Source organism: Macrotis lagotis, chromosome 1, assembly GCF_037893015.1.
Source record: "Macrotis lagotis isolate mMagLag1 chromosome 1, bilby.v1.9.chrom.fasta, whole genome shotgun sequence".
NCBI lineage: Eukaryota > Metazoa > Chordata > Mammalia > Peramelemorphia > Peramelidae > Macrotis > Macrotis lagotis.
Window position 1 is genome coordinate 64,382,168 of NC_133658.1, and position 17,567 is coordinate 64,399,734.

Here is a 17,567-nt window from a genome sequence, read left to right on the forward strand (position 1 = left end):
CGAGAGACAGAACCCACAGAGGGGACCCAATGAGGCAGTTTTCCTACTCAAGGTAACCTGGAAAAGAGCAGAAAGGCTCTGCTCCCTGGGGTCGGAGGGGTGGCCCACCGGAGGGGTGGCCCAAGCGAAAGAACTTGAGCCTCCCAGAGGCAGCCCCAGGGCACTGGGAGCCTTGGTTCACAGCAACGGGGGAGTTCCTGAGCTACACCCCAGGGAGCACTGGCCACAAAGTGGGGGGAACAGCAGGGGACCTCTGCCAGAGCAAGCACATAGAGCTCAGCCCTCAGGGCACACAACGAGCAACTTTCAGCAGCCCAGATCCAGGAACAGAAGCAGGCAGAGCTGGTAAGCAGGAGCCCCCAGGGCATGAACCCATTGAACCTAGGGAGGGGAGTGAAGAAAGAGACTGCTGAGCTTTGTCCTCTGCCCCTGGAACAGAGTGCTGGGGTTCTGACCACATTCAGATCCTGATGGCAATCTAGGCCCCCCCCATAGAACAGCAGGGGCCCCCTCCACCTCAGCTCCGTGGCGGAGGGGGGAACATATGGTCATTCACAGACCAGGAGGCAGGACAGAGCCTCACATACTTAGAGCCTTGTGGGAGTGTCCCAAAAGCTTAGGAAGCACCCCCCAAACCAGGCTCAGGCTGGGAAAATGAGCAAGCAGAGAAAAAAGAGGAACACCATTGATAAATATTTTGCAAATGAGCTCAAGAAGGATCAAAATACTCTGAGGGTGAGGAAGCACAAGCTCCTGCATCTAAAGACTCCAAGAAAAAAACAGAAATTGGGCTCAGGCTAGGACAGAGCTCAAAAAAGACTTTGAAAATCAAATGAGAGAGAAGAAAAACTGGGAAAAGAAATGAGAGAGATGCAGGAAAAACATGAAAATGAAGTCAGCAGCCTAGTCAAGGAAATCGAAAAAAATGCTGAAGAAAATAGCATGCTAAAAACCAGCTTGGGTCAAATGAATAAAACAGTTTAAAAAGTTGTTGAGGAGAAGAATGCTTTAAAAAGCAGAATTGGCCAGATGGAAAAAGAGATAAGAAAGCTCTCTGAGGAGAACAAATCCTTCAGACAAAGAATAGAATTCAGGGAGATCGATGAATTTACCAGAAATCAGGACTCAATACTTCAAAACCAAAATAATGAAAAATTAGAAGAAAATGTGAAATATCTCATTGAAAAAACAACTGATATGGAAAACAGACTTAGGAAAGATAATTTAAAAATTATTGGAATACCTGAAAGTCATGATCAGGAAAAGAGCCTTGACATCATTTTCAAAGAATTACTACAGGAAAGTTGCCCTGATATTCTAGAAGCAGAGGGCAAAATAGAAATGGAGAGAATCCACAGATCCCCCCGAGAAAGAGATCCCAAAAAAGCAACCCCTAGGAATATTATAGCCAAGTTCTAGAACTCCCAAGTCAAAGAGAAAATATTGCAAGCAGCCAGAAGGACAGAATTAAAATACCGTGGAGCTGCAGTCAGAATCACACAGGACTTAGCAGCAACTACATTGGAAGCTCGTCAGGCCTGGAATATAATATACCGGCAGGCAAAAGAGCTTAGAATGCAGCCAAGAATCAACTACCCAGCAGGGCTGAATGTCCTCTTCCAGGGAAAAAGATGGACTTTCAATGAACCAGGGGAATTTCAAATGTTCCTTTTGGAATGGCCAGAGCTGATCAGAAGGTTTGATCTTCAGATACAGGACTCAGGTGAAGCATGGAGATTGGAGGAGAGGGGGAAAATATGAGGGACTTAAGATGAACTGCATGTATTCCTGTATAGAAAAATGACACTGATAATAGTCATATGAACCTTCTCAGTTAATAGAGCAGGTAGAGGGAGCTTTTATAGTTGCAGCACAGAAGAAAGCAGAATTCGAAGATAAAATATGGTGTAAAAATGGAGTCAATAGAAAAAAAGGGAAATGTAATGGGAGAAAGCAAAAGGAGAGGGGGAATAGGCCAAGATATTTCATATAATAAGATTTTTCTTTATTACAATGAGCTATTGCAATGATATAGAAGGGGGGAAGGCAAGGGGGAATGAGGGAAACTAGTCTCATTAGAGGTGGCTAGGAGAGGAAACAGCAAATATACTCAATGGGGTATAGGCATCTGGAGTAAGAAGGAGAGGGGGGGACAGGGGGAAGGGGGGGGGGGATGTGAGTGATGGAGGAGAGGATGGACCATGGGGGGAGAGTGGTCAGTTATAACACATTTTCTTTTTCACTTCTTGCAAGGGGCTGGGATTGGATGGCCTGTCTGGGAGCATAGGGCCTAAGGGTTGGTATGGGGGCTCAGGACCTCTTGGCCCCAGAGCCAGGGATCTGTCTGCTGGGCCACTCAGCTATACTACAGCAGAGTCAGAGTTAAAGGAGAGAGAAAATATAGTACATGGTAGTGGAGAAATATGAAAGGAGGGAGTTGTGATCAGCAATGGCAATGATGGAAAAATATGGAAGTAACTTTTGCGATGGACTTATCATAAAGAATGTGATCCACCTGCGACAGAGTTGTTGGTGTCGGAACAAAGACTCAAGCACATTTATTATTATTATTTGCAGGGGTGCAGGGCAAATGGGGCTTGGTGGCCTGTCTGGGGCCACATAGCAGGGTGATCATTGGGTGTCTGAGGCCAGATTTGGACCCAGGTGCTCCTGGCTCAAGTGTCAGTGCTCTGTCTGCCACCCAGCTACCCCTACTATTATTACTATTTTATTTTATTTTGGGTCTTTTTTTTTTTCTTTGGTTTTTGCAGGCCAGTGGGGTTAGGGTGGCTTGCATGTCACATGGCTGGGTGATTGTTGGGTGTACAGGGCTGGAGGTGGGCTCGGGTGCTGGTGGCTCCAGGGCTGGTGCTTCGTCCATTGTGCCACCTGGCCATACCTACAATTATTACTGTTATTTTTTTATTTTAATTTTTTTCTCTCCCCTTTACTTTATCACTCAAGCAAGTCTATATTTATGGGGGGGAGGGGGTATTTCATTTACTCTAGTTTTGATTGTTGAAGACTTAGAGAATAACATCAATCATGAAACCATTTTATACATATTTATAGGGACTGGACAAACTCTTGTGAGAGAAACAGGCTGTGTTGGTATCCTGCTACAGTATTTTAGGTGAGTAAATAGAAGACATTTGTTAATTAGTTACTGGCATTTCATTCTTTAATACATTTTAAATCATCTTATATTTGCTTGTTCCCTAATAGAACAGCTCTTTCTATGTCTGAGATGGATTTGTCAAATGAAACCATTTACTCGAGTTATCAGCTGTGGTCTTCAGTGTGCAGTGCTTTGTGTGCATGTGTAAATAATCCACAAAATGGTAATGATCTCAAGTGATTAATTAGAAAAGTCTGGAGGTTACAGATTTTCTCTCCAACACTACCTGTTGAAGCTTTCTTCCTTCTGTTAAGCCTTTCTAACTTTTTTCTATTCAACTATAAACTCCTTGAAGGCAGATACCATATGTTCTTTAATTTATTTTTTTCTGTTTCTAACATAGTACTATATACAATAAATGCTTAAATACTTGATGAACTTGAATTTTAGTTGTGAAAATAAACTTAAAAACAAAAATGAAAATCTAATTACTAGTAATTCACACTTCAAATAGAAAATTTTTCAGCCAAGCTAAAAAAATCATGTTTGATTTTAATTTCTTCTAGATGTCAACCAGAAAATTTGCAGTTCAGTTTTTCAACATGCAAATAAATGGCTTCAGAGCTGTATAAAACCTGAGATAGTTCGCCCTATCTGCTCATTTATTTGCCTAACTGTTGCAAATAACAGTAAGTATTTATTTTGTAATTATTGCAGTTAGAAGAACAGATTTCTTTTAAGAAAAAACATTTGCTTTAGTTCACTAATTGGTTTATAATTCATTATATTTGTCAAAATACTGAAGTTGCTGATACTATTAAGAAACTCCTGTTTCCCCCACACACACACTCACACCACAACTCATTTTTCTCTTTTTCTTACCTAATATAATCCCTTTATTTTTACCCTTGATATTGCCTTCAGTCATGCTTGTTCTGCCACTCTTTTCTTCAACCTTCCTTTGCTGACTCCTTCATGCCTACAGATTTGCCCAGGTTTTTCCCCATTCTTAAAAAACTTTTGCTTAATCCTACCATCCTCTCACACCATCATCCTGTATATCTCCTCCCTTTCATAGCCAGACTTCTAAAAAGGTACTTCCTGCCTCTACTTCCACACCCTCTATTCACTTTTCAACCCCTGACTTATAAGGTTATTACTTACTGAAATTATTATCTCAGAATTTTTAAGCATTCTCTGATTTTCAGCTAGGTTAATCGGTGGAGGAAACTCTAGCTGGATCCAGGAAGATGAGTCTTCCTGAGTTGACAACTGGTCTCAGACCCTTACTAGTAGTGTGACCCTGGGAAAGTCACTTCACCCTGTTTTCCTCATTCTCCTTGTGTATAAAATGAACTGGAGAAGAAAACAGCAAATTACTTCACTCTCTTTACCAAGAAAATCCCAAATGGGGCCATGAAGAGTTGAACATGACTGAACAACAACTGGACAAAAAACAGTTTGCTAAATCTACTGGCTTTTTTTTTCAGTTCTCATTCTGTTGAACCTCTCTTTGGTTTTTCAGTCAAATAGCATTTATTAAATGCTTACTTATGCCAGGCACTGGAGATACAAAGAAAGGTTAAAAAAAGAGCCTCTTTCTTCAAAGAACTCACATTTGGGGGGGGGGGTTAGGGAATAACATATAAACATACAGAGTAGCTGATAAATTTCTCAGAGAATGTCACTGGCAACTCAGGAGACCAGGAAAGACCTCCTATAGAAGGGGGTATAAAATCTGAGAGTTGAGGACAAGATATAAGGAGGCTTTGTGATCTAGGACCATGGAGGGGACAGCTACTATGGAGCCAGAGGAAATGGGATGGCCTGTGTTAGGAGCACTAACAAGGACAGTGTTGGATAATCAAGACTGTGGAAGCAAGTAAATAAGAAGACTACAGGATCCAGGCCATAAAGAGTGTGAAAAGTCAGACAGCTCATTTAACATTTAGTCCTGACAGTAAGAGGGAACCTGTGGAATCTGTTGGAGGGAAATGAATCATCACATGGTCAAACTTTACCTTTAGGAAAATCCCTTTGGGATGAGAAATGAATGATTTGACTGGGTGAGACTTGAGGCAAGGAGACCAATTAGAAAACTTTATCTATGTGAGAGGTAGTAAAACACTTGAACTAGAGTGGTATTGGAATTAAGAGATGTGAAAGTTTAAACACAAAGATTTGACAGTGGTTTGGCTGTGTAAGTTGAATGAGAGTGAGGAGCTGATGGTCTCTTCTCCCTTGGCTTCCATCATATTGATTTTTCCAGATTCTTCTATCATCTCTCTTTTTATTCTTTCTTAGTCAATTTGTTGAACCCAAAGAGCAGGATGGAGACCAGAATTTGATAAGTCTGGAGATCTTTATTTCCCGGGGACTGCCTGGAGATAAAGAGTACCCAAATCAGACAGTACCTGAGTGTTCAGGGAATAGGGTTTTTATAGTGTTTTGGGGAGGATACTGAGAGCAGGCAGGATACAGAGGCAAAGATCGTCTTATCATATGTAAATACAGGGTTCTGTATAAACAGGGTCTTTGTTTGAACATATTTCCTGAGATGGAGGGAGTCACATATTCATGAGCTTCCCACAGGTTTGAGGAATTTACTATCTTATTGTTCTAGCTGCACCTAGGGAAGGGGGAGGCAGTCCTGGAATTTAACAGATACAGCAAGATAATTAGGCTGATGAGGGTGCTTTTTGATTCTTCAAACAATTTTATGGTATATCTTGGACCCCCAGGGTTAAGCACTTGGGTCTTATTGATTATTTTCAGACCTAAAGGCACCTGGCCAAATTTGTATTTCTAAGGAATTTCTCAGGGCCCAGAAGGATGTTGGGGACCCCTTTCTATACAGGAATTTCACAAACATTGATATTGCACTTCACTAGAGCATCATTTAACCATAGTTCCCCTGAGTATAAGTGTACCATAAGATTTTTTCCTAGGCCCTTTATACTCTTTACCTTCTCTTAACTTGCAAAGGTTCTACTATTATCCTTATGTTGACAACTTTCAAATTTCTGCCCCTAACCCAGTCTTTTCTGATCTCAAGTCCTATTTCTTTTTTTGTTGTTGTTGTTTTATCTTTTTGCAAGACAGTGTCATTAAGTGACTTGTTCAAGGTCACACAGCTAGATAATTAAATATCTGAGCCTGGTTTTGAGCTCAGGTCCTCCTGATTGCAGGGCCAGGCTGGTGTTCTATCCACTGTGCCACCTAACTGCCCCAGTATTCACTATTTAAAAAGCCTCAGGGTTCCTACTGGTTGCAGTCCCTTCCCACTCCACATCTTTGATTCTGATCTCTGTTCCTAGAATATAATTTTCATCTCTGCCTCTTAGGATCTTTACCTTCCTCAAGGAAGAGAGCCAGGGTGATAGTGTGGAAAGACATTGGAGCTGGAGTCAGAGGACTCCAGATTTTCATATTAACTAGCTGCAAGTAATGTTTTAGGACCTTGAGAAAATTCCTTAACTTCTCAGGGCTTCAGTTTTCTTCCTCCATTTATGTGAAATTTTATGGTCTTTACATAAATTTATTGTGCTTTACATAAATAAGATTATTTGATCCTTAAAAATAGCTCTGTGAAATTGGTAGAATAAACATCACCATTTTATTGATAAAGACATTGGGGCTCAGTGACTGGCCCAGGATCATACAACTACTCAAGTTAATCTTGGTCTGAGAATGTAGAATCTGTAGAATAAGGTGGAAAGAGGGGAGGGGAATAGTTTTAGTTGATTTTTAGGGTTCTTTCTAATTTTGAACTAGAAGGGGTGGAAACTAGAAAACTCATTTTATAAGAGTATTCCATCAAATATATCTTGAGAAGACTTATATGCTTAGGTAAAACACTAACCTGCATTAATACAGAATCATTAATGGCAATTATTTGTTCTCTAGGTATAAAGGACTAGTCATGTTTCAGATGCAGAGGAAACATGATCTCCTCATTGTAATAAGTAGATATACCATGGATACATGAGATTTTTGCCTTTTCCTTGAACCTTAGAATTCAGCTTCAAGGACATGGGTATAGGATGGCATATTGTCAGCAGATTGGTAAGAAATGGAGAATAGGAGAAATTGCTGAACTATTAATTGTATAGTATGACATGGGGACTCAAAATGACTATCTCTTTACACATCTAGGTATTCTTAACTTGAGATATTATTTAAAAATTACTTTTCTCTTGTCATGTAGATATTTCTTTTGTAGTCTAACTTTAGATTTTTTTTTCATAAAAATAGTTTCTAGTGGATAGAGCACCAGTCCTGTAGTCAAGAGGACCTGGGTTCAAATCTATCTCAAATACTTAATACTTATCTAGCTGTGTGACCTTGGGCAAATCACTTAACCCCATTACCTTCCCTGCAAAAAAAAAAGGAAAAGGAAAAAATAGTTTTTGGTGATTTTATCAAGAACTTCTTAAATCCTTGCCTTGTCCTGGAAATTTTTCTTATACTTTCATTTCTAAATGTAGAAAATTTTGAAAAGACTTCTCCCTTAAGAACACTAGGGTAAAAATAGTGTTGTTTCTTTAATTGTTCTAACATTTAATTCATGAAACTTGTGTTGTGTTGGGGCAAAGGAAATCATGGCAGAATAATAATTAGTGACCATACATGTAACAAGCTATAATTAGAGCCTTAGTTTTGCATCTAGAAAGTCTCCCATTAGCAAGATCTCCATAGAAGACCAACATAGAAAGGAAAAACATTTGGGCAAGGATAACAAGTAAGCCAGATTCTGGACCAGCAAAAAATAAAATAAAATAAAGGTGTCTTCCCCTGTTAGTGAACCATTAGTTGTTGGGACATGGTGGCTAGGTTTGCAGTGAGAATTAGAAAATATGTTACAAGGTTACTAAGAAATTCTATTTAGCTGTATTCCTTAATGTAGTAATTCATTTAGTCTAAGAAGTAATAAGAGAGATAGAATAGTAGGAATGAAAGAAATATCCCTAGACAAAAATTAAATTACTTTGTTACATGTTTGGAATTGTTGGAATTGTTGAACCATGTCAGTTGTATCCAACTTTTTGTGATCCCATTTGGGAATTTCTTGGTATAAATATTAGAGCAGTTTGTTGTTTCCTTCTCCAGTTCACTTTACAGATAAGGAATCGAAGGAAAACAGGATTAAATGACTCGATCAAGGTCACCCAGCTAGAAAGTGTGTGAAGCCAGATTTGAATTTAGGAAGACTAGGTGTGGCACTTTATGCCACTTAGCTACCCCCTATTGAATAAATTAGGGACAAACAAAATTACAGATTGATGATTACAATAGCAAAGTAAATAAGTGAATCTATTCACTATGAATCTACCAGGCCCTTTAAATTTGGAACTTCAAAGCTTATCAAATTATTCTCCCTTGAGAAGTAAAGAGATTTCTAAGATGTATAGTAGAAGAATAAGCTAACATGCTTATAGAAAAGCTTAAGTATGTTGCTATAAATAAAATATAAAAATTGGTTTGTAATTACTGTGTACAAAAATGTTGAATAAGGATTTCTTCTATGTTCAATTCAAATTCAATTCAACAAATATTTATTAAGCAGCTATCACGTGCAAGATGTCATAGAAAGACAAAAAGTAAAATCACTTACCTCTAAAGAGAGTACTTTTTTCCTGAAGGCTAAACAGGCATATATGAATATAAGGTAATTTGAGGAGGGAGAAAGCACTGATACCTGGGACATCAGCAAGAATTTTTTATAGGAGATGGCAGTCTTCAGGATGGATCTTAAAAAAAGGGACCGATTCTAATAAGAGTTGAAGAGACTAAGGACGTGCCAGGCAGAGGAGATAATTTGTAGAAAGTATGGAGGTGGAGAATTACTAAGTCCAAGTACTGATGAGTAGGCAGTTTGACTAGAATGTAGAGAGACAAGAAGAAATAGGAAAAATGAGTGGGAACCAGATTGTGCAGGGCTTGCAATTGTCCAAGACTTAACTCAACCAGCATAAAGTCACCTACAAGGAGAAGCCTCTGGGGAAATCTCACCATCTCTAAGGTATTCCTCTTGAATTAGGAGCTGACACTGGGCATCTTTCCTGACAGTGGTAAATACCTTTGGAGAATACATAGCTCCTTGCCTTATGGCTTCTAGTTTTAGTCATCAGAGGATCACTGAACACAGTTACTTCTTTGTGTCTTTCAAACTCTTATGTAGTTTTAAGGAAACACCTTGTTGGAGAGCATGTTTAAAGCAACACTTTACTGTTGCTTTCAGTTTCATTTTTGTAGAAAAGCACAGGCAATTGAGTGTCAGTAAAGATATCATCAGCTATAGAATTTCATTTGTAAAAAGCCTGCTTGTTTCTTGTAGTTATATCAAGGATACTCTTAATATCAATATTGACTAAACATGCCTAGTCATGTTTTTGCTTCATAATATTAACAGAATTGTCAATGACCATATTACATTTGAACCAACAGGTAAGACAAAGAAATAATTCTTTTAAAAATTTCTAGTGATGAAAAAGCAAGTTTTCTTGATCATACTTTTTTCCCTAACAATAATATCCAATATTTTTTCCAAATCATTTGATATCTTCCCTGCTTTTAGATATCCTGAAAATCCTTCAGCACCCCTAAAGTTGCTTCATTTATCAGGCATGGACTCCTCTCTGTATGCATGGACTATTCTAGTTGTTCTTCCCATTTTTTTTTATTGTTTTTGATTTTAAAATTTTTCCCCCAATCTGACTTCTCTCCCCCACCCCCCCTACAGAAGGCAGTCTGATAGTCTTTACATTGTTTCCATGCTATACATTGATTTAAATTGAATGTGTTGAGAGAGAAATCATATCCTTAAGGAAAAAACAAAATATAAGAGATAGCAAAATTACATAATAAGATATCTTTTTAAAAAATTAAAGGTTATAGTCTTTGATCTTTGTTTAAACTCCACAATTCTTTCTTTGGATACAGATGTTATACTCACAGATCCCCTAAAATAGTCCCTGATTGTTGCACTGATGAAATGAGCAAGTCCATTAAGATTTATCATCACCCCCATTTTGCTGTTATGATATACAATGTTCTTCTGGTTCTGCTCATCTTGTTCAGCATCAGTTCATGCAAATCCTTTGAGGCTTCCCTGAATTCCCATCCCTCCTGGTTTCTAATAGAACAATAGTGTTCCATAATATACATATACCACATTTTGTTCAACCATTCCCCAATTGATGGACATTCACTCTGTTTCTAATTCTTTGCCATCACAAATAGGGCTGCTATGAATATTTTTGTACAAGTGATGTTTTTACCCTTTTTCATCATCTCTTCAGGGTATAGACCCAATAGTGGTATTGCTGGATCAAAGAGTATGCACATTTTTATTGTCCTTTGGGCATAATTCCAGATTGCTCTCCAGAATGGTTGGATGAGTTCACAGCTTCACCAGCAATGTATTAGTGTCCCAGATTTCCCACATCCCTTGCAGCACTGATCATTGTCCTTTCTGGTCATATCAGACAGTCTGAGAGATATGAGGTGGTATCTCAGAGATGCTTTAATTTGCATTTCTCTAATCAGTAATTATTTAGAGCAGTTTTTCATATGATTGGATCACTTATTTCATCATCTTTAAATTGCCTCTGCATGTCCTTTGACCATTTGTCTATTGGGGAATGACTTGTTTTTTGTTTTGTTTTTTTTAATAAATTTGACTCAGTTCTCTATATATTTTAGAAATGAGTTCTTTGTCAGAAATACTAGTTGTAAAAATTGTTTCCCAATTCACTGCATTTCTTTTGATCTTGCTTATAGTGGTTTTGTTTGTGCAAAAGCTTTTTAATTTAACGTAATCAAAATTATGTAGTTTGTTTTTAATGATGTTCTCCATTTCTTCCTTGGTCATAAACTGCTTCCCTTTCCATAGATCTCACAGGTAAATTATTCCTTGATCTTCTAGTTTGCTTATAATATTGTCTTTTATGTTTAAATGCCTATTTTTATCTTATCTTGGTATAGGGTATGAGATGTTGATCTAATCCAAGTTTCTGCCATATTAACTTCAGTTTTCCCAACAGTTTTTAATTGAAAAGAGAGTTTTTATCCCAGAGGCAGAAGTTAGACTCTTTGGGTTTATCAAACAGCAGATTACTATAATCATTTCCTGCTATCTCTTTTGCACTAGTCTATTCCACTGGTCCACCACTCTACTTCTTAGCCATTACCGGACAGTTTTGATAACTGATGCTTTATAATATAATTTTAGATCTGATAGGGCTAAACCACCTTTTTTTTGCACTTTTTTTAAATTAAATCCCTGAACATTCTTGACTTTTTATTTCTCGTATGAATTTACTTAAATTTTTTTCTAACCCATTAGAGTAATTTGGAATTTTGATTGGTAGGGCACTAAACAAGTAGTTTAATTTAGGTAGAATTGTCATTTTTATTATATTAGCTCTATCTATCCATGAGCAGTTGATATTTGCCCAGTTATTTAAATATGATTTTATTTGTGAGAGAAGTGTTTTGTAGTTGTTTTCATAGGGTTTCTGAGTCTGCCTTGGCAGGTAGATTCCCAAGTATTTTATATTGTCTGAAGTTACTTTTGTTTTGTTTTGTTTTTAGGTTAAGTAGTTAAATACCTCACCCAAGGCCACACAGCTAGGTAATTATTAAGTGTCTGAGGTTGAATTTTAACTCTGGTACTCCTGACTCCAGGACCAGTGCTCTATTCACTGTGCCACCTAGCCACCCCCTGAAGTTATTTTTTTTTTTCATTTTAGATTTTTTTTTTTTGCAAGGCAAATGGGGTTAAGTGGCTTGCCCAAGGCCACACAGCTAGGTAATTATTAAGTGTCTGAGACCAGATTTGAACCCAGGTACTCCTGACTCCAGGGCCGGTGCTTTATCTACTGTGCCACCTAGCCTCCGCCCCCCCCCAAGTTATTTTGAATGGCATTTCTCTTTCCAGCTCTTGCTGCTGTATCTTGCTATTAATATATAAAAATGCTGAGGTTTTATGAGTGTTTATTTTTTTTTAGTTTTATTTATTTATTTTTTTTGCAAAGCAATGGGGTTAAGTGGCTTACTCAAGGCCACACAGCTAGGTAATTTTTTTTTTAGGTTTTTGCAAGGCAAATGGTGTTAAGTGACTTGCCCAAGGCCACACAGCTAGGTAATTATTAAGTGTCTGAGGCTGGATTTGAACTCAGATACTCCTGACTCCAGGGCCGGTGCCCTATCCAATGTGCTACCCCAAGTGTTCATTTTATATCCTGCGACTTTGCTAAAGTTGCTAATTGTTTCTAGTAGTTTTTAGATGATTTGTTTAGGATTCTCTAGGTATACCATCATGTCATCTGCAAAGAGTGAGAGTTTTGTTTCTTCCTTCACAATTCTAATTCCTTCAATTTCTTTTTCCTTCTCTTATTGCTGAAGCTAACATTTCTTTCTTTTTTTTCATTTCTATTTATTTAAGTCAGTAGGGTTAAGTGACTTGCCCAAGGTCACACGGCTAGGTAATTATTACGTGCCTGAGGTCGGATTTGAACCCAGGTCCTCCTGACTCCAAGGTCGGTGCTCTATGCACTGCGCCACCTAGCTGCTCCCTGAAGCTAACATGTCTAACACAATATTCAATAATAGTAGAGATAATGGACATCCTTGCTTCACTCCTGATCTTATTGGGATTGCCTCTAGCTTATCCTCATTGCATATAATGCTTGTTCATGATTTCAGATAGATACTGCTTATTATTTTAAAGAACAATTGGGGCGGCTAGGTGGCGCAGTGCATAGAGCACCGGCCTTGGAGTCAGGAGGACCTGGGTTCAAATCTGACCTCAGACACTTAATAATTACCTAGCCGTGTGGCCTTGGGCAAGCCACTTAATTAACCCCATTGACTTGAAAAATCTAAAAAAAAAAAAAAAGAACAATCCATTTATTCCAATGTACTCCAGTATTTTTAGTAGGAAAGGGCTAATTTTGTCAAAGGCTTTTTCAGCATCTATTGATATAATCATATGATCAATGATGGGTTTGTTATTGATACAGTTAATTATATTAACAGTTTTCCTAATATTGAACCAACACTGCATTTGTGGAATAAATCTTGATTGGTCATAATGTATTATCCTAGTGATAACTTGTAATCACTTTGCTAAGATTTTATTTAAGATTTTTGCATCTATATTCATCAGGGAGATAGATCTATAATTTTCTCTCTCCGTTTTGACTCTTCCTAGTTTAGGTATCAGCACCATATTGATGTCATAGAAAGAGTTAGGCAGAATTCCATCCTCACCTATTTTGCCAAAGAGTTTATATAGAATTGGAACCAATTGTGCCTTAAATGTTTGATAGAATTCACTTGTGAATCCATCTGGCCCTGGAGATTTTTTCTTAGTGAGTTCAATAATGGCTTGTTGAATTTCTTTTTCTGAGATGTGGTTATTTAAGTATTTAATTTCCTCTTCATTTCACCTGATCAACTTATATTTTTGTAAATATTCATCCATTTCACTTAGAGTATCAAATTTATTGGCATACGGTTTGGTAAAATAATTCTGCATTGTTACTTTAATTTCCTCTTCGTTGGTGGTGAATTCACCTTTTTCATTTATGATACTAATAATTTGGTTTCCTACTTTATTTTTTAAAATCAGATTAACTAGAGGTTTATCAATTTTATTGTTTTATTCATAAAATCAACTCTTAGTTTTATTTATTAGTTCAATAGTTTTCTTGCTTTTGACTTTATTGATTTCTACTTTAATTTTTAGAATTTCTAATTTGGTACTTAATTGGGGGTTTTAAATTTGTTCTTTCTCTGATTTTTTTAGTTGCATTTTTAGTTCATTGATTTCTTCTTTCTCCAATTTATTCATGTAAGCATGTAAAGATATAATATATCTCCTGACAGCTTCCTTGACTGTATCCTGTAAGTTTTGGTATGTTTTCTTGCTATTGTCTTTATCTAGGATGAAATCATTCATTCTTTCTATAATTTGTTCTTTGATCCACTCATTCTTTAAAATGAGGTTATTTAGTTCCCAATTAGTTTTAGGTCTATCTCTCCCTGGCCCATTATTTTTAATTGCATTATGATCTGAGAAGCATGTATTCACTATTTCTGCCTTTCTTTTCCCACTGCATGTGCTGTAGATCTCTCAAATGCAAAATGTTCCAAAGAGACTTCATTATCTTTCTCCTTGAACCTATGCTTTTTCTCATTTCCCTTATTTCTGTTGAGGGGACCATTATCCTTCCAGAAAAGTCAAATAAAGTCAGCAAGCATTTTTTTTTAGTGCCTTTAATGTATTAGGTATTGTGTTATATGCCAGTGATGCAAGGAAAGGCAAAGAAGAGTCCCTGTTTCAATCCACAGTCTGCAGTCTAACTGAGGAGATGCAACTTGCAAATATTTAGGTTCAAATAAACTATATACAGAATAAATTGAACATGATCAACAGAAGGAACCACTCAAATTTGGAAGTTTAAAATCACCCTTAATCTTCCTTCACTGACCATCCTTCTATCCAATCAGTTGTTAAGTTTTGTGAAGCGTAAAATCTCTTGCATGTGACTCTTCCCTCACTCTTGTTCAAGCCTTTGTCACCTTCATCTATTGAAATAGATATTGTAATTGTAAATGTAATACTGTAATTTGTTATACTGCCCCAAGTCTCTCCCTACTCTAGTCCATCCACTACACAATTACCAAAGTCAGGGTCCTACCTAGGCCATGACTGTATTATTCCCTTGCTCTAAAAGCTCCAGTGACTTTCAACTCTTTTCCTTCTAGGATAAAATACAAATATCTCTGTTTGGTACAGAAGCCTTTCATAATCTAGATCTCTTCTACTTTTCTGGCCTTATTCAGCTTCATACACTCCATATTCCATTTCCCATCTGCTGGTTTTTAAAATACAGATGGTCTTCCATGCCTTCTATGCATCTGAATTTATTTCTACTCATTGAGTTATCTCTTGTAACAAAAATGAAAAAGTAAAGAAACAATTTGTCAAAACTAATACCTCAATCAAATCTGAAAATGGTGTGAGGAGGGAGTGGGAAGTTGTCTAAGCCAACCTTGACTGGGAATCATAAGAGTTAGTGGGTATTTTCTCCTCATAGGATAGGCAAATTGCTAGTTGATTTAAGCTCCTGCCCTTTGGAATCTCTTGTTGACCAAGGATATCATGAACCCATTCTTTCTCAAATTTCAGAGGAAGGATTGCACCAGCAGAGAAGCTGGGCCAAGGCATCTGGATGGTTACATTCTTAGAGATCAGAACACATCACATTCAGCCCCCCTTCATGATGTAAACACTTGAAGCCAGGGGAGGCTTGGTATCTGAGGTGATGGTCCTAGATGGGATCTTGGTGACAAATAGGTTGAAGTATTTCATTTTTAGGATTCAGTGAGGGAGGGCAGAGTAGATAGTGCCTCTGTGTGGTACAAAAAGTGCTGAGGAAAGGTGCCTGTGAATCTGGTGCCTTGGAGGGATTGGATTTGAAGCCCTACCCTCCTAGGACAAAGGGTGCTGAAACAGAGGTTCCTGGGTCAGCAGCCACTGCCACCTGCTTGGAAGCACAGGGATAATGATGGACTGAGCTAAGAGTCCAGGGCAATGAAGATTCCATTTTCCCATTTTCCCTCCCCTGTCTGACTTCTCCCTTCTGGGCCCTGGTGGTAGCAGAGGGTTCAGTGAGATGGCACCAGAGATGGAAGGAGAGTCATAGGAGATGAGGATCTACTGGCAAGAGGCTGAGGAGGAAGAGCCAGTGCTGGACTGAAAGAACTCATAGAGTAGGGTGTGGTAGTTTTCTCAAATAAGAGGTGTGTGTGTGTGTGTGTGTGTGTGTGTGTGTGTATTTGTCTCTTAGAGGTTTACAAAACACTTTAATGTTACCTAATTTATTCTTCCAACAATCCTGGGATGTAGACATTGTTATTAACTTCATTTTATAGATGAGGAAACTGAGATGGAGGGAGATCAGTGATTTGGCCAGGGTCACAAATGCCGCTAGCTGCCTTGTACTTGCAACTTGCAAGGTAGTGGCATGGAAGACTCCAAAATCTAAGTGCACACTGGCCCTCCCACACCCCCTCTCAGCCACCGCAGTTCCCAGTGCAGGCAAGTACCTGCATTTAACTGTCAGCATACCAAGTCAACATTTCATTAATTTGTGAACTTTTAAACTAGGTGTATGAAAAAGGTAAGGGTGTCTGCTGTTGCCTTTAGTATATAAAGTTATTAGTAGTGATAAAAATATAATGAGCTTTTTTTGGTTGATGTGAAGGTGCTAAGGTCTTATTACTTTTATTTCCCTGAGCATATGTACAGGAGTATTTTATATCTCTGGGTGGACTGGCCATCTTATCTGAAGTTCTGATCAAGCTGGAACAAGCTTCCTATGGGAATCTGCCCAGTGCTAAGCTGGCAGTCGTGGTGACCAAGACCCTGGACGCCTGCATTGCTGACAATCGTGAGTGATGGGATTCCACCATCTGTGACAGTTGAGAGTGAACTCTATGTTTTCATCCCCTAGAGCCTGGGTGATGATAGAGAAGCTCTTCTCATTCTCGCTGCTTGTGTTTAGCTAATAATAGATGTAAAACAAAGGTTTCACACAAGTAACCAACTGCAACTTCAAATAATTTGGACATAAGTTAAGGAGTAAAAAAAAAAACAGTTTAAGTTTTCTGTTTCAAGAATTTTTCAATTGAGCCCCAATGAAAGGAAAGAGAAAATTGGGGCCAGGGGTGGGGTTTAAATCACAAATTTTAGTTTCTGATTTGAAGGCCCCATCCTGGACTCTCTTCACTTTTCTCCCTACATGCTTGCTAACCTCATCTGCCCATATCTATGCAGATGACCGTCAGGTCTCCCCTGACATTTCAAACTGGGATGTACCAGAGACATCTCAAAGTCCACAAGATCAAAACAGACCCATTACCTTCTCCCTAAACCTACTCCTTCTTCCAAGCTTCATTCTTTTTTTTACAGGTTTTTGTTTTGTTTTGTTTTTTTGCAAGGCAAATGGGGTTAAGTGGCGTGCCCAAGGCCACACAGCTAGGTAATTATTAAATGTCTGAGGTCGAATTTTAACTCAGGTCCTCCTGACTCCAGGGCCGGTGCGCCACCTAGCTGCCCCTAAAGCTTCATTCTTTTTTGTCAAAGTCCACCCCCTGCCCAACACCATCCTGTTCTTTTATTTTCCTGGGTTTACCACCTCAGTGTTAGTCTCAGCTCTTCAGTACCTCTTATTCTTCCCTATCTAGTCAATTGTCAAATCTCACCCTATCTGCCTCCACCTCTGCAGTCACAAGCTGTGGCCCACATGCAGGCCCTCATCATGATGCTGACCTCAGCAGTCTTTCTACAATCTGTTTCATTTTCCATGGAAAATCTGTGGTTTTTCCCTAAAGTCAAATTGACTATTTCCCTTCCTTATTCATTAATAGCAGTGTC

At 38.3% G+C, this 17,567-nt stretch overlaps 1 protein-coding gene across 9 annotated transcripts in view; it reads left to right on the forward strand.

Annotated features, from left to right (window-relative positions):
- The window catches only part of TERB1 (telomere repeat binding bouquet formation protein 1), a 60,751-nt gene that overhangs the window by 13,544 nt on the left and 29,640 nt on the right, over nt 1–17,567 (forward strand). For all 9 annotated transcript variants that reach the window (XM_074203043.1, XM_074203090.1, XM_074203083.1 and 6 more), the window contains 4 exons: nt 3,073–3,133; nt 3,226–3,341; nt 3,685–3,807; nt 16,429–16,581. In XM_074203043.1, coding sequence (XP_074059144.1) covers nt 3,073–3,133; nt 3,226–3,341; nt 3,685–3,807; nt 16,429–16,581 — 453 coding nt within the window. The remainder of the gene's footprint in view (nt 1–3,072; nt 3,134–3,225; nt 3,342–3,684; nt 3,808–16,428; nt 16,582–17,567) is intronic.